The following is a 25574-nucleotide window of genomic DNA, read 5'->3' on the forward strand; positions in this document are numbered from 1 at the left end:
TAGGTCAGCTTTAGGCTAGGGCTACACGACGACGTGTGTTGTGCGACAATAGGTCGCACAACACAGAGGGCACAACTACACTGCTACATGTCGCACCAATGTCGCGCAACAATTTTAATAATGATAGTCTATGTGTCGCACTGTGACATGCTGAGACTACGACACAACAGTATCATAAAAATCCATCTTGGATGGATTTTTGCAACTGTCCGGTCGCAGTATGTCACTGTCATGCCCCCACTCTGACGATGTGCGGAGGTCGGCCAGGATAGCAGCACGAGTTTAGTGTTGTTTTGGAGCCGTGCTTCATCCGCCTCTCATCAGGTGCACTGGGTGGGGTCATTAGTTTAAATAGCACACCATCCCAGTGTTCTGAGCGGATTATACTAATCATTGTGGTCTTGGAAGCTAGGAAGGAAGGTAGGTTGTCTGTCTGTTCCAGCTCAGAAAGATGAGTGGGATTTCTAGTTTGGTTGTTTTGTGTCATCTCTCCCATCCGGGTTCTGTGCGAGCAGGCTGCTCCTATTTCCCCTCTTCACCATCTCAGGGAATTTAGGGTTTTTTCAGCCCAGGCACGGGGACACCTCATACCTACCTTTAAGGTCTGCATGTGGGCTGAGCAGTGCAGGGAAAGAGGTCAGGGATTAGCTAGGAAGGCGACCCTTCCCCTGTCTCTCGCCCTTCCCCTGGTTGGTGGGTTATCTGTGAGTCTGAGTGCACGCCCGCCGTGACAGTCACATGTCGTAGTGCGACACCATAGACTATCATTATAAAAATTGTTTAGACAAAATGTCGCACGACACATGTCGTTGTGTATCCCTAGCATTAAAGGGGCGGACACTGTGGAGGTCACTGTTAAGGGGGCAGGGGCCACTATTAAAGGGGCAACTGCTGTGGAGGTCACTGTTAAGGCAGCAGGGTACTGTGAGGTCACTGTTAAAGCAGCGGGGTACTGTGGAGGTCACTGTTAAGGGGGCGCGCCCCTGAGGAGGTCACTGTCAAGGGAATGGGGTGCTGTGAAACTCACTGTTAAAGGGGGTAGGCTGCTGTGAAGGTCAAAGTTAAGGGGATGGGCTGCTGTGGAGGTCTCATTTTAAAGTGGCGGACACTGTGGGGGGTTAGTGTTAAGGGGCGCGGTGCTGTAGAGGTCACTGTTATGGGGGATACTGTCAATATCTTTTAACGACACACACAAACATTAAATGAATTGGATAAAATATACCCGTGTGAAGCCGGGTCCTTCTGCTAGTATTCTTAATGAAAAACTGATCCTGAGTGCTCTGGACCTCAAACTGGGCCAAAGGTTCACCTTCCAACAAGACAATGGCCCTAAGCACACAGCCAACACAGTAGAGGCTTAGGAACAACTCTGTGAATGTCCTTGAGTGGCCCAGCCAGAGCCCTGACTTGAACCCAATTGAACATCTCTGCAGAGAGCTGAAAATGGCTGTCCACCGACCGTCCCCATCCAGCCTGACAAAACTTGAGAGGATCTTCAGAGTGGAATGGTAGAAAATCCCCAAATCCAGGTGTAAACCTTGTGGTATCGTACCCAAGAAGACTAGAGGCTGTAATCCCAGCTAAAGGTGCTTCAACAAAGTCCTGAGTAAAGGGGCTGAATACTTACAATCAGGTCCATAAATATTGGGACATCGACACAATTCTTTTTTAAATCAGATACTTTTTATTAAAGATTTTCAATTTTAACCACAGACAGAACACTGTCACCCCAATCCCCCCTCCCCCTCTTCCCCCCAACATAACCCCTTGGGACAAGAGCAGTTAGATGATATCACATCATATGATCTGAACATATCACAACGTATCAAATCAGTACAGTACATTTTTGAGCAATGTGTTACATTCTTTAACAGTCAGGTATACATACTATGGAACACTCCTATCCCCGAACTTGTTCAAGGCTCATCGACACAATTCTAACATTTTTGGCTCTATACACCACCTCAATGGATTTGAAATGAAACGAACAATATTTTCTTTAACTGCAGACTGTCAGCTTTAATTTGAGGGTATTTACAAATCAGGTGAACGGTGCAGGAATTACAACAGTTTGCATATGTGCCTCCCACTTGTTAAGGCACCAAAAGTAATGGGACAGAATAATAATCATATATCAAACTTTCACTTTTTAATACTTGGTTGCAAATACTTTGCAGTCAATTACAGCCTGAAGTCTAGAACGCATAGACATCACCAGACGCTGGGTTTCATCCCTGGTGATGCTCTGCCAGGCCTCTACTGCAACTGTCTTCAGTTCCTGCTTGTTCTTGGGGCATTTTCCCTTCAGTTTTGTCTTCAGCAAGTGAAATGCATGCTCAATCGGATTCAGGTCAGGTGATTGACTTGGCCATTGCATAACATTCCACTTCTTTCCCTTAAAAAACTCTTTGGTTGCTTTTGCAGTATGCTTTGGGTCATTGTCCATCTGCACTGTGAAGCGCCGTCCAATGAGTTCTGAAGCATTTGGCTGGATATGAGCAGATCATATTTCCCGAAACACTTCAGAATTCATCCTGCTGCTTTTGTCAGCAGTCACATCATCAATAAATACAGGAGAACCAGTTCCATTGGCAGCCATACATGCCCACGCCATGACACTACCACCACCATGCTTCACTGATGAGGTGGTATGCTTAGGATCATGAGCAGTTCCTTTCCTTCTCCATACTCTTCTCTTCCCATCACTCTGGTACAAGTTGATCTTGGTCTCATCTGTCCATAGGATGTTGTTCCAGAACTGTGAAGGCTTTTTTTTTAGATGTTGTTTGGCAAACCCTAATCTGGCCTTTCTGTTTTTGAGGCTCACCAATGGTTTACATCTTGTGGTTAACCCTCTGTATTCACTCTGGTGAAGTCTTCTCTTGATTGTTGACTTTGACACACATACACCTACCTCCTGGAGAGTGTTCTTGATCTGGCCAACTGTTGTGAAGGGTGTTTTCTTCCACCACAGTTGTTTTCCCGGGTCTTTTGGTGTTGCTGAGCTCACCGATGCGTTCCTTCTTTTTGAGAATGTTCCAAACAGTTGTTTTGGCCACGCCTGATGTTTTTGCTATCTCTCTGATGGGTTTGTTGTGTTTTTTCAGCCTAATGATGGCTTGCTTCACTGATGGTGACAGCTCTTTGGATCTCATCTTGAGAGTTGACGGCAACAGATTCCAAATGCCAATAGCACACTTGAAATCAACTCTGGACCTTTTATCTGCTCATTGTAATTGGGATAATGAGGGAATAACACACACCTGGCCATGGAACAGCTGAGAAGCCAATTGTCCCTTTTGGCACCTAACAAGTCGAAGGCACATATGCAAACTGTTGTAATTCCTACACCGTTCACCTGATTTGGATGTAAATACCATCAAATTAAAGCTGACAGTCTGCAGTTAAAGCACATCTTGTTTGTTTCATTTCAAATCCATTGTGGTGGTGTATAGAGCCCACATTTTAGAATTGTGTCAATGTCCCAATATTTATGGACCTGACTGTATGTCAATGCAAGATTTTACTTTTTAATAAATTGGCAAAAAATTCTAACATTCTGTTTTCACTTTGTCATTATGAAGATTGAGTGAAGATTGATGGGGAAAATGTTATGTTTTAAAAAATTTCTATTACAAGGCCGCAACGTAACAAAATGTGAAAAAAGTGAAAGGGTCTGAAGACTTTCCGAATGCATTGTATCTGGCTGCTTTACAGCTAATTATTAGGAAGCTGTATTGCCCAGCTTAGAGGGTGAAGCACCCAAACCGCCATGCTCTTAAAGTTATCTAATATTCTGCTGCTCGGGGCGTGAAAGCTGCATCTAGTATACACCCGTCTTTCAAGTTTTGCCTTGTCTCTTCTCCAGGTGTGGTTTCGTAGAGGAGTAAACTCACACAACCCATGTGGTACTAGTTGGATTGAAATGGTGGGAGAACTGGCAATGCTCAGCGTTGGACTGAACGATCAGGTAATGTCTCAACCCAGACGCACTGTACTGTCAGTAATGAAATTAAAGGGTTTCTACCACCACATTTGGACCTAATTAGCTGTCAGATACTAGCGATCTGCTAGTGTCTCCTCTACCTAACCATGCTATTCTAAGATCTTTGTGTGCAGACGTTACACTAAAAAAACAACTTTTATTGCTGAAAAGACGCCCCCATAGCACCTAGAGGCTCATTTGCATAGCAATAAAAGTTGTTTTTTTAGTGTAACGGCTGCACACAAAGGTCTTAGAATAGCATGGTTAGGTAGAGGAGACACTAGCAGATCGCTAGTGTCTGACAGCTAATTAGGTCCAAATGAGGTGGTAGAAACCCTTTAAGCTGTTAATCTACAGACCCTGTGGTCAAAGGCGTGAAGACAAGAAGACCATGAGGGAGCCACATTTTACATATTCACATTAGCTAATGAGTCTCTGAAATGCTTCTGGCAGCGCAGAATGAAACATGACTGTGACACAAATCATGCAATTCATATATTGTATATACGTTTTGTGTCTCATTCAGGTCTGGGGCATCGGATATGAAGACAGAGCAGTATATTTCCGGCAAGGTGTTACCCCAAGCGAGCTCAGTGGAAAAATGTGGAAAGCCATTTTGGTTCCCAGAGAAAGTGACAGGTCAAACTCTGGAAGTGTCTCAAGCATCAACAGGTAATAAGAAAATTGAGTAATCACAATGACGAGAGTAAAGTATTTGTGTGGCCCCTGAGACGTTTTGAGATCTCTTCTCCCTTTTAGAATTTTTCTCTCCTTTCTGGTACAAATGCAGCATCAGGTTTTTACATTTAAAGTATGTACATAATGTATAAGTTAAACAGATGTCATGCAGTTGTATCTGGCATCTTAGGGTTCCATTGTAAAAATATATATACAGGGAGTGCAGAATTATTAGGCAAGTTGTATTTTTGAGGATTAATTTTATTATTGAACAACAACCATGTTCTCAATGAACCCAAAAAACTCATTAATATCAAAGCTGAATATTTTTGGAAGTAGTTTTTAGTTTGTTTTTAGTTTTAGCTATTTTAGGGGGATATCTGTGTGTGCAGGTGACTATTACTGTACATAATTATTAGGCAACTTAACAAAAAACAAATATATACCCATTTCAATTATTTATTTTTACCAGTGAAACCAATATAACATCTCAACATTCACAAATATACATTTCTGACATTCAAAAACAAACCAAAAACAAATCAGTGACCAATATAGCCACCTTTCTTTGCAAGGAAACTCAAAAGCCTGCCATCCATGGATTCTGTCAGTGTTTTGATCTGTTCACCATCAACATTGCGTGCAGCAGCAACCACAGCCTCCCAGACACTGTTCAGAGAGGTGTACTGTTTTCCCTCCTTGTAAATCTCACATTTGATGATGGACCACAGGTTCTCAATGGGGTTCAGATCAGCTGAACAAGGAGGCCATGTAATTAGATTTTCTTCTTTTATACCCTTTCTTGCCAGCCACGTTGTGGAGTACTTGGACGCGTGTGATGGAGCATTGTCCTGCATGAAAATCATGTTTTTCTTACCTTGCAGACTTCTTCCTGTACCACTGCTGGAAGAAGGTGTCTTCCAGAAACTGGCAGTAGGACTGGGAGTTGAGCTTGACTCCATCCTCAACCCAAAAAGGCCCCACAAGCTCATCTTTGATGATACCAGCCCAAACCAGTACTCCACCTCCACCTTGCTGGCGTCTGAGTCGGACTGGAGCTCTCTGCCCTTTACCAATCCAGCCATCTGGCCCATCAAGACTCACTCTCATTTCATCAGTCCATAAAACCTTAGAAAAATCAGTCTTGAGATATTTCTTGGGCCAGTCTTGACGTTTCAGCTTGTGTGTCTTGTTCAGTGGTGGTCGTCTTTCAGCCTTTCTTACCTTGGCCATGTCTCTGAGTATTGCACACCTTGTGCTTTTGGGCACTCCAGTGATGTTGCAGCTCTGAAATATGGCCAAACTGGTGGCAAGTGGCATCTTGGCAGCTGCACGCTTGACTTTTCTCAGTTCATGGGCAGTTATTTTGCGCCTTGGTTTTTCCACACGCTTCTTGCGACCCTGTTGACTATTTTGAATGAAACGCTTGATTGTTCGATGATCACGCTTCAGAAGATTTGCAATTTTAGGAGTGCTGCATCCCTCTGCAAGATATCTCACTATTTTTGACTTTTCTGAGCCTGTCAAGTCCTTCTTTTGACCCATTTTGCCAAAGGAAAGGAAGTTGCCTAATAATTATGCACACCTGATATAGGGTGTTGATGTCATTAGACCACACCCCTTCTCATTACAGAGATGCACATCACCTAATATGCTTAATTGGTAGTAGGCTTTCGAGCCTATACAGCTTGGAGTAAGACAACATGCATAAAGAGGATGATGTGGTCAAAATACTCATTTGCCTAATAATTCTGCACGTAGTGTATATATGTTTAACGCATGTTGTTGTTTTTTGTTTGTTTTTTCTGGATTCTAGGCTTTTGCATTTTTTGTTCTCCAACGTATATGTTAAACGTGGGACAAAAATATGAACACAGCCTTAAATGGAGCTAAAGCTATCAGTAAAGATTAGTAAAAACAGTATTATGTGCAGAGGGCATGCAGGGGGAAAGCAGTGCAGGAAGTGTGTGGTGCAGCAGTGGAAGAAATGATGTCTGAGAAGGAAGCAACTTCTGCTGGACAGCCCAGTAACACGCAGCAATAGATAAGATAAGATGCCTTTATTGTCACTGTACAATACAATGTAATACAATGTACAATACAATGAAATGTTGTTTGGAGCAATCCTAGATGCCATGGACAGGGGAACAAGAACTAACATTTAAACTAAAGCCTTACACTTACAATAGTTGTGATGTATGCAGCATACTTGTCTGTAGCTGTGAACTGCTCTCCTTGTGTCATGTGACTAATTGACATGAGCCAAGGGAAGCAGGTCACCCCTGCTGCCAGTGTCTGACTGCAGCGGCATCAAAACTGACGTTTACTTCCTGGGACGCAGTGGAGCAGCCAAGGTTGGGGATGGAAGATGCCAGGAGCCAGCGCCTGGAAGCAGATAAGTATGCATCTCCTCACAGATCTGCCCGATAGGGGGAGGTTTGCCAAACACCTCATACCAAAATGTTCACAACCCCTTTAATGGTAAACTTACTAATTTTGCCTTTGTACATTAATCAGTGGTAATCCACACCCTGACTTCTGTCCATGTTTAATTTCTTTTAGTGCTGGCTGTTTCTTTGGAGATGAAGTGAGGGGTCAAACAGATTCACTCGTCCACTCAGATATAGATTCAGAAGCAGAACAACCACAAGTACAAGAGTCATGTTCCAGAAATTTGGAAGTGAAGGACATCACTAGCCCAAGTGCAGATCTACCTTTGGACTCCCAAGAAGAAGCCAGTTCCAGTTGTGCTGAATTGCCTGCAAACTGCAAGATGACCAGAGCTCCCCAGTGGAGCAGCATTGATTTGGTTGAAGCTCGCATCAATTTACTCCAACCAACAGATGACGCTGCCAACCTGTCTGTATTTGAGACCTTCCCCGAAGGAACTGAAGATTCTTTTGGAAGAGATACATTTCCTTTGTGGACATGGGTTTCTGGAGGAAGTTGTTTTGTGGACTCTCACAGCTCACTTAAATGGTTCACTCGGCAAACAGGTATCTACTTTATGTTGTACTTATTGGTCTAAAGATATAGGGGCACATTTTTTAAGACCAGCGTTTTAGACGCCGGTCTTAATAAACCCCTGCGCTGGCTGTGGATCACTGAAATTACATAGAGGCACCAGCCTCTACATAACTTTGGCTTGTCCACTGCCGATTTTAAATATAAGACAGCTTCCTTGCTGTCTTACATTTAGACAATTTTCTATGCCTTAACCAGGTGTAGAAAATGATTGATTAGACTGTCCTGCTGGCCCATCCACGCCACGCCCCCTTTTTTAGACCTGGCGTGGGTGGGAAAGAAGTCTAAAATTCTGCCGCAAGAAAAGTGGCATATATCTGATCGTAAATGCCCCCCATAGAGATGAATGCATATTATGGTTATTAGGCTAGCACATCATACTTGCATAGGGTTGCTTGAGTCACTGTAAATTTGTAGCAATACTTTAACTTGCCAGCGAATTTCATTGTTTCCCTTTGGAAGAAATATTAGGGGCAGCTAATAACAATTGTAAAAATTCTGGCAAATTCAGATGCGGCAGATTTGCTCTGTGGATTTTGCCTTGCAAATCTGCAGCAAAGTACATTACAAGACATATAGGATGCCATCTTCAAAGGAGTATTCCCATCTAGGACATTGATGGCATATCGCTAAGATATTGCATTAGTATCAGATAGGTGCAGGACCCAGAGGTGGGAAGAGGGACTCGCTCCTATCTCCAGAACTAGGCCCTCGAAGTGAATGAGAGCACACTGTGCCTGAGTGTCTTGCTCTCTATTCACTGTTATGGTACTCTAGAAAATAGATGAATGAGCGAACTTGGCTATTTTTGGAGGTCCCATAACGGTGAAAAGAGAGCAAGCCATTTTCAGAAATCCTATAGCTGTAAACGAAGGGTGGCTGTACATTCGCGGCTGCTCTCCCTTCATCTCAGGGGGCCCCGTTCTGGAGATAGGAGCAGTTCCCAGAGGCGGGACCCGCATCTATCTGATTGCATATCCTAGCAATATTCCATCAGTCTCTCAGATGGGAAGACCCCTTTGAAATGAAATCCACATGTAGTGAAAATATTCCACCCGCAAAAACAAGCATGCTGCAGAATTCCTATCATGTTTATTCTTTTGCAGAACTGCTGTGGTTTTTTACTACAGATTGAATCCCTTCAGCGTATACAGTGAAGTTTTTGGTGAATTCACAGCATTAGGGCTCATGCACATGAACATAATTTTTTTCTGTGTCCGTGCTTTTTTTTTTTTTTTTTGCGGTCCATATGCTGAACCATTCACTTCAATGGGTCTGCAAAACAAAACATAAATGACTCTGTGTGCTTTCCGTATGTCCGCATAGCCTGTCCGCAAAAAAAAAAACCCAACATGTCCTATTTATGTCCATTTCTCATCCGTCTCATTGGGGGACACAGGCATTGACCATGGGTATAGCTATTGCCGCTAGGAGGCGGACACTAACCGCAAAGTGTAAGCTCCTCCCTCTTCAGCTATATCCCTTCCTGCAGGGACCAAGCTAATCAGTCTTAGTCTAGTGTCTGTAGGAGGCAGACCTCCCTGCGTTGCAGGTCTGCTGATTTACTAATTTTGTCTCCTTTTTTTTTCTAGCGGGAAGCTTCAGGCAGTCGGGGTAAAAACTGCCTGCACTCGCACCCAGGAGACGGGAGACCAGGGGGTCACCCAATCTCCTTTAAGGATTAACATACCTGGGAAGCTGCTGCATTAAGGGGGTGGCTGCTTTCTTTGTACACGCCGTGTGTCTGCTGCTGCTTCCCGGGATGACTGCATCCTCTGGAGCGCACCGGGAGAGGAGGGGGCGGGGTTGTCCTGATGAAGCACCATTTCCTATGTCGGCGCGTCGGCTTGGTTCTGGGGCAGCCGGGTCCATTATTATTCGAGGCCCTGGTTTCTGTGCGGCCTGCGACTGTAGGCTTCCCTGCGGTGGTCGGGGATGCCGGAGTGGGGGGGGGGGGGCCTGGGAGGATGGACGGATGCTGGAGCGGCAGCATTTTGGGGGCGCGGGGCTTGTGTTCGTATCTTTAAAGCTCCTGGCGGGAAATGACGGTCTGACTGGAGTTTGGAGGGACACAGGCTGGGTAAGTGTTGTTTGTCCCTTCTGGCAGGGTCTAACCTTCCCATTTGCTTCATTGGGGTGACATGGGTGTCATTATGTCTGAACACAGGTCCCAAAGCAGGCGGTCCCGTTGGTGTGTAATTTTGCCTGCGCATCATGTCGTGCAAAATTTCCATCCTCTCAGTCAGACTCCCTCTGCTTTGCGTGTGCTGCACCGCCATTAAGCAGTTCGGCTCCGGACCCATTGCTTCCCGCTGCCCAACCTACGGAAGAACCGGAATGGGCATGTTCCCTGTCTAGGGTGGTACAGGATGTCTCCAATACCAACAAAGCTATTGTGGATATATTGGGGCGTTTGTCGGCAAGGTAGTCCTCTGACCGGTCCGACTCTGGGGATCATGGGGCTCGTGCCCATCGTAGCCACCCCACAAAACGGGCCAGAACCTCCTCCCCAAAAGGGTGTCTGTGTCTCCCGCTTCCTCGCCCTCCCCTCCTCCTACTAGAGAGTCTCACTCCGACATGTCCTCAGTTGAAGAGCCATGTTCTGAGGAGAGAGGGTCAGATGAGGATGTTGTCTCGCCGGAAGGTCAGTCGTCCAAACTGTCCTCCATGGTGGACAATCTAATTATGGCGGTTATTGAGACGTTGCAGGTTGAGGATCCCGCACCATCGTCTGCCAGCTCGGGTTTTTCCTTTAGAAGGTCCCGTCGCTCACACAAGTGTTTCCCCAACCACCAGGAGTTTGATTCCTCTGTTTCCAAAGAGTGGATTTTCCCTGATAGACGTTTTATGTTGCCAAAACGCTTTAACGTCCTTTATCCTTTTTCGGAGGATTTGACTAAGAAATGGTTGGCTCCATCTATAGTGGACCCGCCAGTTTTCTGCTTGGCTAAACATACTACCTTGCCAATGGCGGATGGGTCTGTTTTTTCTGATATCAAAGATAAGAAGCTGGAAGCGTTTGCTAAATCTGCCTTTGAAGCATTGGGCACAGCGCTGCAGTGTTTGCCTCTACATGGGTGAGCAAGGCTATGGGGGAGTGGGCAAGTAATTTACGTCAGGGTCTCGGGAGTCCCCTCGCAGGAACTTGCAGATGTGGCCCTGCAGCTCTCGCATGCCATTGCATATATTTGTGAAGCATCTTTGGATGCGGCCAGGTTTATGGCTCGCTCATCAGCCCTATTGGAGGCTATTCACCGTACCCTATGGCTCTCATGCTAGGCGGCAGATAATACTTCAAAGCGGACCCTGACGGCCCTCCCATTTACCAGCAGCTGACTTTTTGGTAAGCGCCTGGATGAGATCATTTCGGACACTACAGGTGGTAAGAGCTCCCATTTACCTCAGAACAGGGGGCGGAAGCCTTTTTTTCGTTCCTTTCAGAGTTTTTCCGGCCCCAAGGAAGCGTCCGATAAGTCGGCCGCAGGCCAGAAGCGCAAGCCTTCCTTCAAGCCGCGCCCTTCCTGGCATTCCTGTCAACAGGGCTCCAAGTCATTTAACCTTAAGAGCTCCGCTGCATGACAGGCGGCTCCCGGCGCCCTCCGTTCGGGTGGGCAGCCGGCTTCATGTGTTTCGGCACGTCTCAGATGCGTGGGTGAGGGAGGTCATTACAGAGAGCTTCAAGCTGGATTTCAAATCCTCCCCTCCATCCCGTTTTATTCGGTCGTCTCCTCCAGCCTCTCCCGCAGCCGCAGATTCTTTTTTTCTGGCAATTCACATGCTGCTGCAGCAAGGTGTGATTGTTCTGGTTCCTGCGCAAAACCGTTTTCAGGGGTTTTACTCCAATCTCTTTGTGGTTCCCAAAACAGAGGGGACGGTCCGTCCCGTTCTAGACCTCAAGGCGCTCAACCGTTTCCTTCACGTCTGCAGATTCCGGATGGAGTCACCGAGGTCAGTCATTGCGTCCATGGAACCGGGGGAGTACCTGTCCTCGATAGACATCAAGGACGCTTTTCTTCACATGCCCATATGCGTCAGTCATCAGAGGTTTCTCCGGTTCGCAGTGGGTCTATTTCACTACCAATTTGTAGCCCTCCCATTTGGCCTGGCCACGTCTTTACGAAGGTTCTGGCGGCAGTTATGGCCCTGCTCCATGCCAGGGGAATCGTGGTGATCCCTTACTTAGACGACATCCTGGTGAAGGGTCCGTCGTTCCAAGGGACGGCAGACAGTCTGAGCATAGTCCTGGACACCCTGGAGCGCTTCGGATGGATCATGAACAGACAGAAGTCTTGTCTTTATCCATCGCAGCGATTGACTTATCTGGGCATGGTACTGGACACTTGTCAGGCCAAGGTGTTCTTGCCTCCGGAAAAACTATCCGCTCTCCATCTTCAGATTCGCTCATTGTTGCGGCCAGCTCCGGTTCCCATTCGTCGCTGCATGCGGGCTCTGGGGCACATGGTTTCTGCCTTCGAAGCAGTTCCCTATGCTCAGTTCCATACCAGAGCGCTTCAGCGAGCCATTCTGTACAGCTGGGATCGCTCCCCAGCCTCTTTGGATCGGCCAATGTGTCTCCTTGCCCCAGTGCGCCGGGCCCTCAGATGGTGGGTGGCCTCTCCGATGTTGACATTGGGGCGTTCGTCTCTCCCTCTCTGTTGGAGGGTGTTAACAACAGACGCAAGCCTCAGGAGTTGGGATAGGAGTGTTGGAAAATCTCTCAGTCCAGGGGATATCCTATAGCAATTCGGCTCTCTGCAACACTGGGCCGACCATCTCAGGGGTTGTCCGGTGTGGGTGCAGTCCGACAACTCCAAGGCGGTGGCATACATCAATCACTAGTGCAGGACCGGGAGCCCTACAATCATGGAGGAGACTGCACTGATTTTCAGCTGGGCGGAAAAACAGGTTCCGGCACTATCGGCAGTTCACATTCCAGGCGTAGACAACTGGATCGCGGACTTTCTCAGCCGGGAGCGTCTTGATCCTGGCAAGTGGGCTCTTGGGACATCTGCGAGAGGTGGGGTCAGCCGGATGTGGATCTCGTGGCCTCACAGTTCAACAACAAGGTCGAGGACTTCATTGCACGGTCCAGGCCCCTGGCATGCGATGCACTGGTGATCCCGTGGAGACGCTTCACATTTCCTAACGTGTTCCCACCTCTTTCGCTGATATCGCAGCTTCTCAGGAAGATCAGGTCCGAGGGACTGCCCGTCATTCTCGTGGCCCCAGATTGGGCGCGCAGGGTGTGGCACGCATCCCAAGTCGCACTTCCGGGTGACTGACATCCCAAGTCGCACTTCCGGGTGACTGCTCATTCAGCTCGAGCAGTGGGGGCCTCTTGGGCGGTTCATCATGGGGCTTCTGCCCTTCAGGTGCGCAAGGCGGAAAGTCTTTGCATACTTTTTCTAAATTGTACAGGGTGCACACCTTTGCATCTTCTGACGCTTCTTTGGGGCGTAGAGTTTTGCAAACCGCTGTTCTCTGATTGGCAGGGGGGTTGTAGTTAAGCCCACCTCCAGGGACTGCTCTGGAACGTCCCATGGTCAATACCTCTGTCCCCCGATGAGACGGATGAGAAAACTAGATTTTTGTACTCTCCGTAAAATCTGTTTCTCTTCCGTTCATTGGGGGACAGATCTCCCACTCCGTTTTTTGTTTATGGGCCTTTTGTGGGCCTGTGTGGTTATTAGTTTGTACATAATGTGATTTTCTTATGTCTGGCTTCTCCTACTGCTTTTGCACTAAACTGATTAGCTTGGTCCCTGTAGGAAGGGTATGGTTGAAGAGGGAGGAGCTCACACTTTGTGCTTAGTGTCCGCCTCCTAGCGGCAACAGCTATACCCATGGTCAATGCCTGTGTCCCCCAATGAACGGAAGAGAAACAAATTTTACGATGAGTACAAAAATCTAGTTTTTGTGGACAGGGACAGGCTTTGTTACAATGGATCTGCAAAAAAAAAACACAGATGCAATATGGATGGCACTCGGGCGTCAGATGTATTTTTTGTGGATCTGTGTTTTGCAGACGGCTAAATTTATATGGTCATGTGCATGTGCCCGAATCTGAAGCAAAATCCATATGTAACACATGCAGCCATTCCTGCAGAGTTCTTGCTATTGTTGCCATAGTAGAAATTTTACCATAACTTGGTCATACCTAGCCTTCCGCACCGCTACAGGTTTTCTTACTATGTGCTGTTAACTTACTAAACGCCAAATGTTTTGCAACTTCTTCAGGTTTAGCAACCAGTATGCAGTCAATGTCATTGTCTATCACCCCGGCAAATACAGCGATGTGGAGGAAACAGATATTTGAGCAGCTCAGTGAACGCACAAAGCGAGAACTGGACAGCTTCAGACACTACGAGCCCGCCGTAGATCAGGTATGCGCCAGTCTAACAAGTACAACCTGGAACCTGGAGAAAAAAGCAGACCTCAAACTGGGGCCTATAATCTGTATCTATTTGGACTGAAAATACTGTTTTAATAAAAGAGTTTGTCCCGTCATAGACAATCTTCTTACTGTACTTATGAGTTTAGCTCCAAAGACCTTGGGCAAACAGATGGTTAAAGGATACAGCTGGTTATACAACTCCTGCAGTGTCCACTACCTGAAAAGTGTATTATAGCATGCAGCCATTCCAAACAGGATTTTTTGTGCTTACCTGTAAAATCCTTTTCTCACTGAGTTTATTGGGGGACACAGAAGACCATGGGTATACCTGCTGCTGCCACTAGGAGGCGACACTAAGCAAAAACGTTCCTGTTAGTTCCTCTTCTTGGCTATACCCCTCCTGCAGACACTGAGCTAATCAGTTTGTACGAAAGCAGTAAGAGCAGCCAGGAGAAGCCAACAAAAACCAATAAAAAGGAAAAAAGACGGAGATGGGTCAGAACCAAGAAAATGAGTTACCCATCAAGGAGAGCCAGGATTTTACATATAAGCACAAAAAATCCTATTTTCTCGCTCGTATCATTGGAGGACACAGAAGACCATGGGACGTTAAAGAGCAGTATCATGGGGAGGGAACAAGAACAGAACGAATCCAAAACCTTTCATAAGGCCCCGCACAGAATTGTGGGGGAAGGACACACCAAAAAACCCTGAAAAAATGGGCAGGAAGAGCCATTCCCCGGAAGGCCAGCCAGAGAGTGGCTGAATACACAGAGGCCCCAGCTGGGCAGAAGAGCAACAGCACAGGGGACATAAGCCACGGCTTAGGAGACTTCGGAAAAAGTGGAGAGCACACAGAATATCCATAGATGAACCAAAAAGAAAACAAGTCAGTCACCAGAACAAATTGAGCGACTACAGGAATACCGGAGAGAGAGAGAAAAAAAAAAAACAGAGCCCAGAAAACTTGGGTATCACTAAAGAAGTGATACCCAAGGATCAGTACCCAGGAAAAAAACACCCTAGAGTGATCAACAGACATGACATGGCATAAGAAAATAAAAAAACTAACTGAAAAATTGTGTCTGGAAACCGAGGGACAAAGAACTGCAGACGTGACAAATCTTGCCCCCCATGGGGGAAGAAGAAGGGGTGCGAGAAGGCAACAACACCAAACTGCATACCAGGCTGCCAGAGGAGAAGAACACTTCAGCAAGACAGTGAACAAGTCTGGGCTAGAGAACCTGGATGACTGACATGACCATGGCCCACAAGAAAAAGATCTCGAGGGGGAGAAGAGACACAATGGAACAAGGCAGTAGAACCGACCCCAAAAAATCACAAAAAATTAGGGATTAACCTGGTAGGAAAGGAGTGTACTTCGGGATTAAAAAAACGTCCCTTTCAGACCTACGGCTAAAGGGTTTGACTTATACGAGTGTTCAACCTACTAAATCATCCAAAGGATGAACTTGATGTATGCCAATATGTTATAACACAACCAATTAGACAAAGGACACACATGAACAAATATATAACACATTTTATTTAAGTAATGAATATTACAATAGATCATAAACAATGATAGAAAGCGGAGGAGCAAAACGTGCGTCGGGGTACGCTCTCTGTCGGACCTTGGTATTGTCTAGTGGTGCCTCCATACAACTTTAGGTAATATGTTTTATCACTTTTATGATGTATATTGCTACTTCTGTTGATTTTTCACACTGCCCATAGGCTTGGGCTAGGTGCCGGATTATTGGCCCTCTTTTGGCTTGTATGGTGCAGTTATCACATATATGTGTGTGAGAGGAGGCCACTACTTGGGAGTGGGGTCCTATTGCCTGCGTTATGCGGCACATGTTTGGTCCCGTTTCCCCATTTATCTAGATTCATTATACCCAAGGTATGGCGGACGAGCTGCTTATCGCAGCGCTTGCCTGTATTGCTGCTGCTCATTTTTTATCATTGTTTATGATCTATTGTAATATTCATTACTTAAATAAAATTTGTTATATATTTGTACATGTGTGTCCTTGGTCTAATTGGTTGTCTTATACGAGTGTTCCCCAAGGAATATGACAATGTGGAAAGCAGAGGTATGTGGGGGAGGACCTTAAGCTCTGTAACAAGAGAGGAGAGAAGCCGTCTGATGCCTATGGAAGGCTGCCTGCACTGGCAGACCTAACCGCAAACTAAAGAAAAAAATTACCTAGTCCAAGGGAACAGGTAGAAGCGACGTTGATGTCTGAAAACATGAAGGTTGTGTAAACCCATCAGACACTAACGACCGCCACTGCGGAACCTCTCTGCCAAAAGAAGAAGAGAATGTGGCTATCGGAGGAATGTACAAAATGACCAGACAGGAACCAGAGATGGTGGAAATATTGTGCCAGAAAGGGAGTGTGAACGTCGAACGCCACAAAATCCCATAAAAAAAAAACTGGGAAAGGAACCAATACTACCAGCGCAGGCACTCCACAGCAGGAAAACATGTCTGCCTCCTACGGACACTAAGCTAAAACTGATTAGCTCAATGTCTGCAGGAGGGGTATAGCTGAGAGGAGGAACTAACACTTTTTTGCTTAGTGTCGCCTCCTAGTGGCAACAGCTACAACTACTATACCCATGGTCTCTTGTGTCCCCCCAATGATACGAGCGAGAAATGCTTTTTAGTAACTCTCCCCACTAGTGGATGACCCTCCCCTTCATGATTTCCATATGCCTTAAAGGGGTTGTCTCACTTCAGCATTTATTCTGTAGACAAAGTTAAAGAGTATTTCCAAGATCCAACACCCAGGAACCCCGCCGATCAGCTGCTTAAGAAGGCACCAGGCGCTCACAGTAGCGCCGCGACCTTCTCTCAGATTAGGACGCACAGCGCCGTACATTTTATAGTGGCTGTGCTTGGTATCGCAGCTCAGCCCCATTCTTTTCAGTGAGTCTGAGCGGAGCCTAGGCCACGTGACCGATGACCGTGAAGTCACCTTGTTATCGCAATTCATGTGATTCTCATCTTCTTTGTGTGGTGCCAAATCAATTAGAAGTATAAGTATGTGTGCACCATACTGCTTTCATAATGAGACGAGACACACAAGTTGGTTTTTATGAAAGCATCTTCTCACCCCCCTGAGCAAGAGGGCTTTATTCAAGTTACATTCACTTAAATAGCAGACATGACATCACAAAAGGGGTATTCCTTAAGAAAAGACTATTGGCTCCTTGACAAAATGGGAGTAGCTTGCTAATTTTATCCCTGAGTTTCATTGGCACATTCAAAAGTGGCAACCTAACTCCCCCTCCCCCAGTGACCTTAAGACAAAGAAATGCACATGAGGCTCCCATATCTGGTTTGCTGCCATCTTGTGGACAGAAAAGAGTAATACAGTGCCAGGAAACAGATACACTGGTAACATGGGGGAATTCCAGAAGTGGTGGTTAAGGTGACCCGATTACTGGCGGGTAACAGCAGATTTGAGATCCGCTGTTCCTCTTTGTCTTCCAGAGGTGGGGGACGAGCAGCAGGCTTGGGGAACCACTGGTCTCCCCACTCATGTGTGGGAAAATAGGTGGCTTGAGACCTCCTGTAGCCTAAAAGAAGATCTTTGGCAGGCAGACCTGCAGAACAAGTGTCTGCCTTCTACGGACACTAAGCTAAAACTGATTAGCTCAGTGTCTGCAGGAGGGGTGTAGCTGAGAGGAAGAGCAAACAGTTTTCAGCTTAGTGTCGCCTTCTAGTGGCAGCAGCTATACCCATGGTCTTCTGTGTCCTACCATAAACTCAGCAAGAAAAGGATTTTACAGGTAAGCACAAAAAATCCTATTTTTCTGCTTTCCGCTGATGATCTCCTCAGGTTAGGTCAACAGTATTAGATCGGCAGGGATCTGACTCGCTGCCGATCAGCTGTTTGAGGAGAATGCAGCAATTGTGCGAGCGCTGCATTCTCTTCACTGTTTACCTCATCGGCATTGCAGCAGTGAGCAGCTGCCACCTCAATCGCTCTGTACCATTCAAGTGAATGGGACGGAGGAGCTGTTAATTACACTGCTCGCCCTGCAGTGCCAACAGCAATCGGGTAAACGGTGAGGAGAACTCAGCGCTGATTGTTAGGGATGCTGGGGAGTTGGACCCCCACCAGTCTAATATTGATGACCTATCCTGAGGGTAGGTCATAAATCTAGGGAAAGCGGAAAACCTCTTTAATATGGAAAGGGGTTGTCAAGATGAGACAACTCCTTTTGCCTACCAGCTTTCTTCTTTTTCACATATCTGAATCATAGTGATTAATTATCTTCTTTTCCAGTCGGTATGGGTAAAGACAGGCACTTTACAGTGGTGGAGAGACTGGAAACCTTACAAATGGATTGATGTCCGGGTGGCTCTTGAGCAGGTGACAGCAAATGATGGATCCAAAGACAGCATCCTCTTCATTTACTACACCCACTATGAGGAGAAGAAGGTATGTTGCTGCAGTATAATTTTTATTTTCTTTGCAATGATGACGTAGTAGCGGACCAGCCTATGTGAGGGTTCATACGTCATGATGGCAATAGTTTCATTTCTTCAATCAAATTTAATGTGTTTAACAAATCAGTTTCAAGGCTCTCACAAGCGGCCGGATCAGGATAAGGATCCGTTAAGAATGCATCAGTTTGGTTCCGTTCCGCCTCCATTACGCTCTGGAGGCGGACACCAAAACGCTGCTTGCAGCGTTTTGGTATCCGCCTGGCGATGCGGAGCCAAACGGATCCATCCTGACTTACAATGTAAGGCTACTTTCACACCTGCGTTTAGGTGCGGATCCGTCTGGTATCTGCACAGACGGCTCCGCACGCTGGTATCCGTTCAGTACGGATCCGTCTGCATAACTCGGTCAAAAAAAAGTCTAAGTGTAAGTCAAACGGATCCGTCCTGACTTATATTGAAAATCAATGGGGGACGGATCTGTTTACAATTGCACCATATTTGTGTCAATGTAAACGGATCCATCCCCATTGACTTACATTGTAAGTCAGGACGGATCCGTTTGGCTCCGCATTGCCAGGCGGACACCAAAACTCTGCAAGCAGCGTCTCCAGAGCGGAATGGAGGCTGAACGGAGCCAAACTGATGCATTCTGAACGGATCCTTATCTATTCAGAATGCATTGGGGCTAAACTGATCCCTTTTGGGGCCGCATGTGAGAGCCTTGAAACGGATCTCACAGGCGGACCCAGAAACGGCACTGTGAAAGTAGCCTAAGTCAATGGGGATGGATCCGTTTAAATTGACACAAATATGGTGCAATTGTAAACTGATCCGTCCCCCATTGACTTTCAATGTAAGTCAGGACGGATCCGTTTGACTTACACTTAGACTTTTTTTTGACTGAGTTATGCAGACGGATCCGTACTGAACGGATACCAGGGTTTGCATTATAGGTGCGGATCCGTCTGTGCAGATACCAGACGGATCCGCACCTAAACGCAGGTGTGAAAGTAGCCTTAGATAGTAATCTGATTATTTAAAATATCCCTGCAGACATAAATAACTAGATGTTAGAAAATCATGTGGATGGTCATTGGGGACCGGTTACAGATGCTCACCATTGCTGTGACCTGGATGACATAAATCCTATTTATTATTGTTCCTTTACTTTTGAAAAACTCTGACTATATCAGATTTTTTATTTCGCCCTCCCCTCCTATGAGCATTGTTAGGAGCATGATATCTGCACAGATTGTTTCACGGATAAAGATGACCATATACTTTATATAGCTGTCAGGCAAACTCCACCTTAAACATGCATCTTGGGAGTCTTAGTTTTACCACAGCAGGTTAGCCATCACAGGTCTAAAGGCACCACCCATATACATTAGAACTTTATCCGACCTTTTCCTAGTACAGAGCACTTACTATGGTTCCATTATATGTTTCCTTTCCAGTATTTGCACTTATTCCTCAATGAAATCACTATTATAGTGCCAGTTCTTAATGATGCTAAACACTCGTTTGCCATTTACACTCCAGAGAAGACAAAGCAGAGGTGGCCCGTGCGCCTGGCAGCTGCTACCGAGCAGGAGATGCATGACTGGGTAAGAGCAAGGTAAAAGGGAGAAAACATGTGTGTTCTATCCTATATCCACATTACCTCTCGTCCCCTTAATGTAGGATTAAGGGGGTCGCTCTAAATTTTGAGGTACTTTAAAATATTGTAATTTAAGCAATTCCCTAATACATTGCCATTCTGTTTGCTTCTGGTGTAATTGGGAATGAATTGAACGTCGAAAAAAAAATATGCCTGCAGGAACAGAAAGATGGTGATCTGAGCCCGCTGGTCATGAGGTCAAGAGCCCCTTACAATCTTCCATGGTCATGATACACTTGAGCCGGCATAGATTGTTGCATTTGGGTCTATTGGCCGAGACTGGCTATGGCACCTTCATGTCATTGGCCGAAAGCTGTGGATGACTGCTGCCGGTAGTCCTTGAATGGGACACCGTCTACAGTCTGTCAGAAAAATGCTTGCAGTTGTGGGTAGGCTCTTGTTGTCTCCATTGCCCCTCTTTCTCTGACATTATCTCACACCACAAAGAAAGAGAGACTGTCTGCTTGAATTAGCGCTGATGCTGCTGTGATCACAGGACTTTACTATCTAGAAAAACTTGTAATTCAATTTTTAGGAAACATATTCGTTATATTAACTTTTATTCCCCCCCCCCGAGCCATGTCTGGTATTTTAGCTCAGCCCATTCTCTTGAACAGTTCGTGGAAACAAACAGTTTTTCTTCTAACCTTGTAAACCTTGATTGAGTGTATTGTGTTTCTGTTTCAGATTTAGACATCAGTTCTTCTTTCGTGTTTTACAGCTCAGTCTTTTGAATAGGTCTTGCTGTGAAATCAGAAAAGTGCAAGATCCTCCTTCTCACCAGGCAATCTGGTCAATTACCTGTAAAGGGGACATATTTGTGAGTGAACCAGCGTCAGACTTGGAGTTTCTGACCAGCACACGATTGTGTGACCAAATGTAAGTGTTACAATAGGATCGCTGATATCGTCTCCCACTAATTTGCAGGTCTTTCTGTCTGCACCCGGTTTGAGACACTTAAAGGTGTTTTTCAGATTGGACATTGTTAGACTTTCATGGAAGTTTGCTCTCTTCATATTCAGTGGATATTATCATCTTCAGAAGCTGTTTTGCAGTCATCTATACTTGACATATCACTTGCCTTTACCTATTGGAAGGAGGGTACGGGGCAATATGGAATACAAGTGTTGATGCATTATTGTAGATGTGAGCCTTCAGTGGGTCTGAATTACAGAAAGTTATATGGATGTTCAAAAAAATATATTAAACACAGAGAATGGAGCTGGAAGCAAAGAGCTTTGTAGTGGCCGTGCCAGGATACTGCACATCAGCCCCCAGAAGAATCCCTTAAAGGGGTTATCCAGGAATGGATAATGATGACCTATCCTTGGGATAGGTCATCGATGGGGATCTGAGTTCCAGCACCCCTGCCAATCAGCTGTTTCAGGATGCCGCTGCTCCTACCAGAGCTCTGTGAGCCTTGCGGGCATTCACTTCAATGCGGCTGAGCTGCAACTAGACCAAGTGACCATTGAACCTGTCATCACATGGCCTAGGAAGAGGCTGCAGCGTTCACTGAGTGCCTGGCCTCTGCTAACAGCTGATCATCGGGGGACCAGGGTGTTGGACCCCGACCGTTCTGATATTGATGACCTAGCTTGTGGATAGGTCATGAATATTAATTACCAGATAACCCCTTTAAGCAATATATAGATATAAAATGAAATAGATGCGTTGACCACTCTGTATGTCATTATAATCTACGATATTATGATTGGACTTTGTTCGACTGAATCTCTATAGCAATGAATGGGTGAAGTCTGCTATGGGATGTAGCTGAGGCATGTCCATTTCAACAATTTGGGTTCTTCTTCAGGCTCGTTCTCTGGTCATGGTTTGTGCATGTGACCCCTTGTTCTTGTAGAGATGTACATATGTTGAGGAACTAGTATTTGCTTTTTCTTTGCAGGTATTGGCATCAGATAGGAGGACACCTGAAGCTGGTGGAGAGCAGCAGCTGTGGTGTTGTGTGGGGCATCGGTCATGATCACACAGCGTGGGTTTATACTGGAGGCTATGGCGGAGGGTTCATGCAAGGTAAGAAGTATAGCTCTATATCTTTATGAAAATGTTAAAAGCCTTTTTGGGACGGATCAGTCTGTTCAAGTGAATACTACAAAGCCGTCCCATAGAAGTGAATGGGGACGACAAACTTGTAATTACACTGCTCACCACTGCAATTGCTGCGGTGAGCAGGTAGACAGAGCAGAGAAGGCAGCACTCATACGAGCTCTGCCTTCTCTTCAAACATCTCCTTGGCAGGGATGCCGGGAGTTGGACCCCCGTCGATCTGATATTGATGACCTATCCGGAGACAACCGCTTTAAGTGCATTGAGGGAGGACCCAAGCCACTCTGTGCGCTCTCACTCCTCGTGCTTCCTCTAATTGTTTGACAGGGCCAGGTTTCTGCACAGTTATCTTACCTGGCAGCGAGATGGGGGCTGGTAGAGGAAGCAGGAGGAGCAAGGGTGTACAGAGTGGCATAACTGAATGCTGTACTATCACTTCTTTCCAGGGTTGGACAGCAGCACAAATAACATCTTTCCCCAGTCCGACACTAAGTGCGTGTACATCTATGAAAATCAGAGATGGAACCCCATCACTGGATACAGCAGCACGTGAGTATTTTACCTAAATTGTAGCATTCACCAAATGTACATGAATACATATGGGCCACAACGAAACAAACATTTTTTTAATGCACTGCATAATGTGTCCGTTTTCTGTCTGTATGTGTGGTCTGCTCTACATATGGATGGCAGATGGACATGGGCCTCAATCATCTGAATGAGCCCCTCAGCATGCTTTAAAGAGTTTTTACAGTACTTTTATATTCATTTTATATTGATTGAGGTGTCAGACCCCTACTAATCAGTTATTGTGGTCCCATCTAGAGATTATGAAATTCGTTCACACTTCGTTTGGTGGTCAAAGGTGAATTATGGATTCCGTTACCAGGGACCATAATGCAATTCAATGACGGAACCCCTTTAGAGACATTCCGTTTTTCATTCAGTCATAATAGAAGTTTATGGCCTGCATAACGAATCCGTCCGATTTCCGTTATGCAGGAAAGGACTCCCCCGCATAACGGGACGGATCCGTTATGCAGCCCATAGACTTCTATTATGATGGAATGCTTCTAAAGGCATTCTGTTATGCATTCTGTCATAGAATTGCATTATGGTCCGTGGTAATGGAATACATAACGCAATTCACCTTTTACCACCAAACAAAGTGTGAACGAATTTCAAAATATGAAATTTGCTCATCTCTAGTCCTATCCTTAGGATAGGCCATCAATATAAAAGTCCTGGAAACCCATTGAATACAAAAGTGAAATAGCCAGAGAGCTCGGACCAGTTTCCTTTACCATGCTGTATTGCCGAACATAAAACCTGCTTCCCAAGGAGAGAATGTAATAGAAGCACTTTTAGGAGATTACTATATGAACAGGTTTGCATAATGTAATGTTGTTCTTCATAGTTTTGAACACTAGATGGCAGCACTGACACATGCTACACCTTGTACATGAAGGGTTCGATTTAATATACTGTATATATTGTACGGTCTTCCGTTTCCTTTCCTTTTTTCCACATTCTTTACTGGGAGATTGTGTTGGACACTGGGATTACACTAAACTACTGTGCAGTAATTAGAATTATCAGATTCTTTTATTATTTCCATCAGTCCTCTACCTCTCATTAACATACATTTCTCTGTGCACAGTGGGGGTCATTACTTTAGTTTCTGTAGACGTGGCACTTCAATACTGTTTAATACATCCTACTGTTTGGATATTATAGGCACAACACGTATTAATGACTCTTATTAGTCATATTATGTGAGTAGTTGAGTCTTTGGTCACGTTTACATGATATTTTTGGTTTGTCCAGACTCTTAAAGGGTGAAGATTTTTAAGCAAGTATCAGCAGCCTCCCCTCTAAAACAGAGGATTCATATTTACCTGCTCTACACTGCTCCGGTCCTTCACACTGCTCACGCTGCCTCCGTCTTCCCTGCCCTGCTCTGATCCAGTGGTGCATGGCCATGGTCGCATGAATAGCTCCAGCGGTGTTGTGACTACAAGCAGCCATTCACCTCTGAAGCCAGTCATTGGCTGGAGCAGTGTGTGTGACCATGCAACACCGGATCTAAACAGTGTAGGGACCGGAAGACGGAGACAGCGGAGGCCTGGAGCAGCATGAAGCAGGTAAGTATACATCTTCTGTTTCAGGGGGAGACTACAGGTACTTGCTTAAAAATCATTATAATCAGAAAAACCATTTAAGGACCGATTGTCGGGGATGAGTGTTTGTAGAAACTCATGTTCCTGATAACTGATATGTGTAAAAGGTGCTGGCAATCATCTGAAAAATAAGCAAATGCCAGCACCAAAAATCAGGAACAAGCGATCACCGATTGATTGCCGTATGTAAGCGCAGCCCTCATCTCCACTGACCATCAGGCAATTATCGGGGACATCTGCCTCGTTTCTGATAATTAAAAGGAGAAAAGAAAAAAGAGAGAGGAGGCAGCGCCTCTTGTGAAGAACCTTACAGCAATGTGTATAAGCACAGAAGCTACTGATTATGCTTACCAGAAGGGGTTGTGAAAGGTCACAACGCCCCTGAATCGCTTGTCTGGATGATTACCCGTCCAGTTTACGGGAGAAGAGAAGACTGCGTCTGCTGCCCCTGGTCTGTATCCCTTGCCGTGGTTGCGGTTGTCAGGATAAGTTGTATGCAAAGAAGTGAGGAAAAAAATCAGACCATTCTCGGTGGCGCTGGTGCAGTAAGGACTCAATGCTCAGGAGGTACCAATAAAGGTAATCTTTTTATTAAAGTAGGTCTACGCGTTTCGGGGGCAGGACCTCCCCCTTCCTCAGGACAATAAAACTTATTACATTAAAAACACAGTGTGTCCAGTTCATTTTATGCACTTAGTTTGGGCGCAATGTGTGCAGATCACATGGGTGGAGAGGAGACTGGGGGCGTGAGTGTTTTCCCTGTCGCTAGGATACCGGACACTCCCCCAGTGTTAGGTGGCCAATTGTATTGCCTTTCAGGTTGGACTCGTGTCTTATGACGTATTGTGGGCGTGTTTTGGTGTGATAGTTGTGCCAATTGTGTTCGGTGTCTGTATGACCTCTTTTGGGGCGGCATCTGGATGACGCGGCTGGGAGCGCCCCTCTATGATGTCAATGGGCCGGTCTTTTTGCACGGCGTCTGTACTACATGCCGGGAGGAGTGGTGCTCGGCTGACGTGTTATCTCCAGCTTATCGCTGGTTCAGGTGGGCCGGTCTTTGGATGATGTCATGGCTCCTAAGGATGATCCTTATTGGATAGTGTTGTGGCAGGTCC

At 45.8% G+C, this 25574-nt stretch overlaps 1 protein-coding gene across 1 annotated transcript in view; it reads left to right on the forward strand.

Moving 5' to 3' along the window:
• The window catches only part of TECPR1 (tectonin beta-propeller repeat containing 1), a 79697-nt gene that overhangs the window by 24031 nt on the left and 30092 nt on the right, over window positions 1-25574 (forward strand). Inside the window, exons 8-16 of the mRNA XM_044274470.1 lie at window positions 3869-3970; window positions 4512-4657; window positions 7226-7659; window positions 13925-14070; window positions 18386-18541; window positions 20007-20156; window positions 20931-21088; window positions 22119-22246; window positions 22726-22828. Coding sequence (XP_044130405.1) covers window positions 3869-3970; window positions 4512-4657; window positions 7226-7659; window positions 13925-14070; window positions 18386-18541; window positions 20007-20156; window positions 20931-21088; window positions 22119-22246; window positions 22726-22828 — 1523 coding nt within the window. The remainder of the gene's footprint in view (window positions 1-3868; window positions 3971-4511; window positions 4658-7225; window positions 7660-13924; window positions 14071-18385; window positions 18542-20006; window positions 20157-20930; window positions 21089-22118; window positions 22247-22725; window positions 22829-25574) is intronic.

This window comes from Bufo gargarizans, unplaced genomic scaffold (genome assembly GCF_014858855.1).
Source record: "Bufo gargarizans isolate SCDJY-AF-19 unplaced genomic scaffold, ASM1485885v1 original_scaffold_1772_pilon, whole genome shotgun sequence".
Lineage (NCBI taxonomy): Eukaryota > Metazoa > Chordata > Amphibia > Anura > Bufonidae > Bufo > Bufo gargarizans.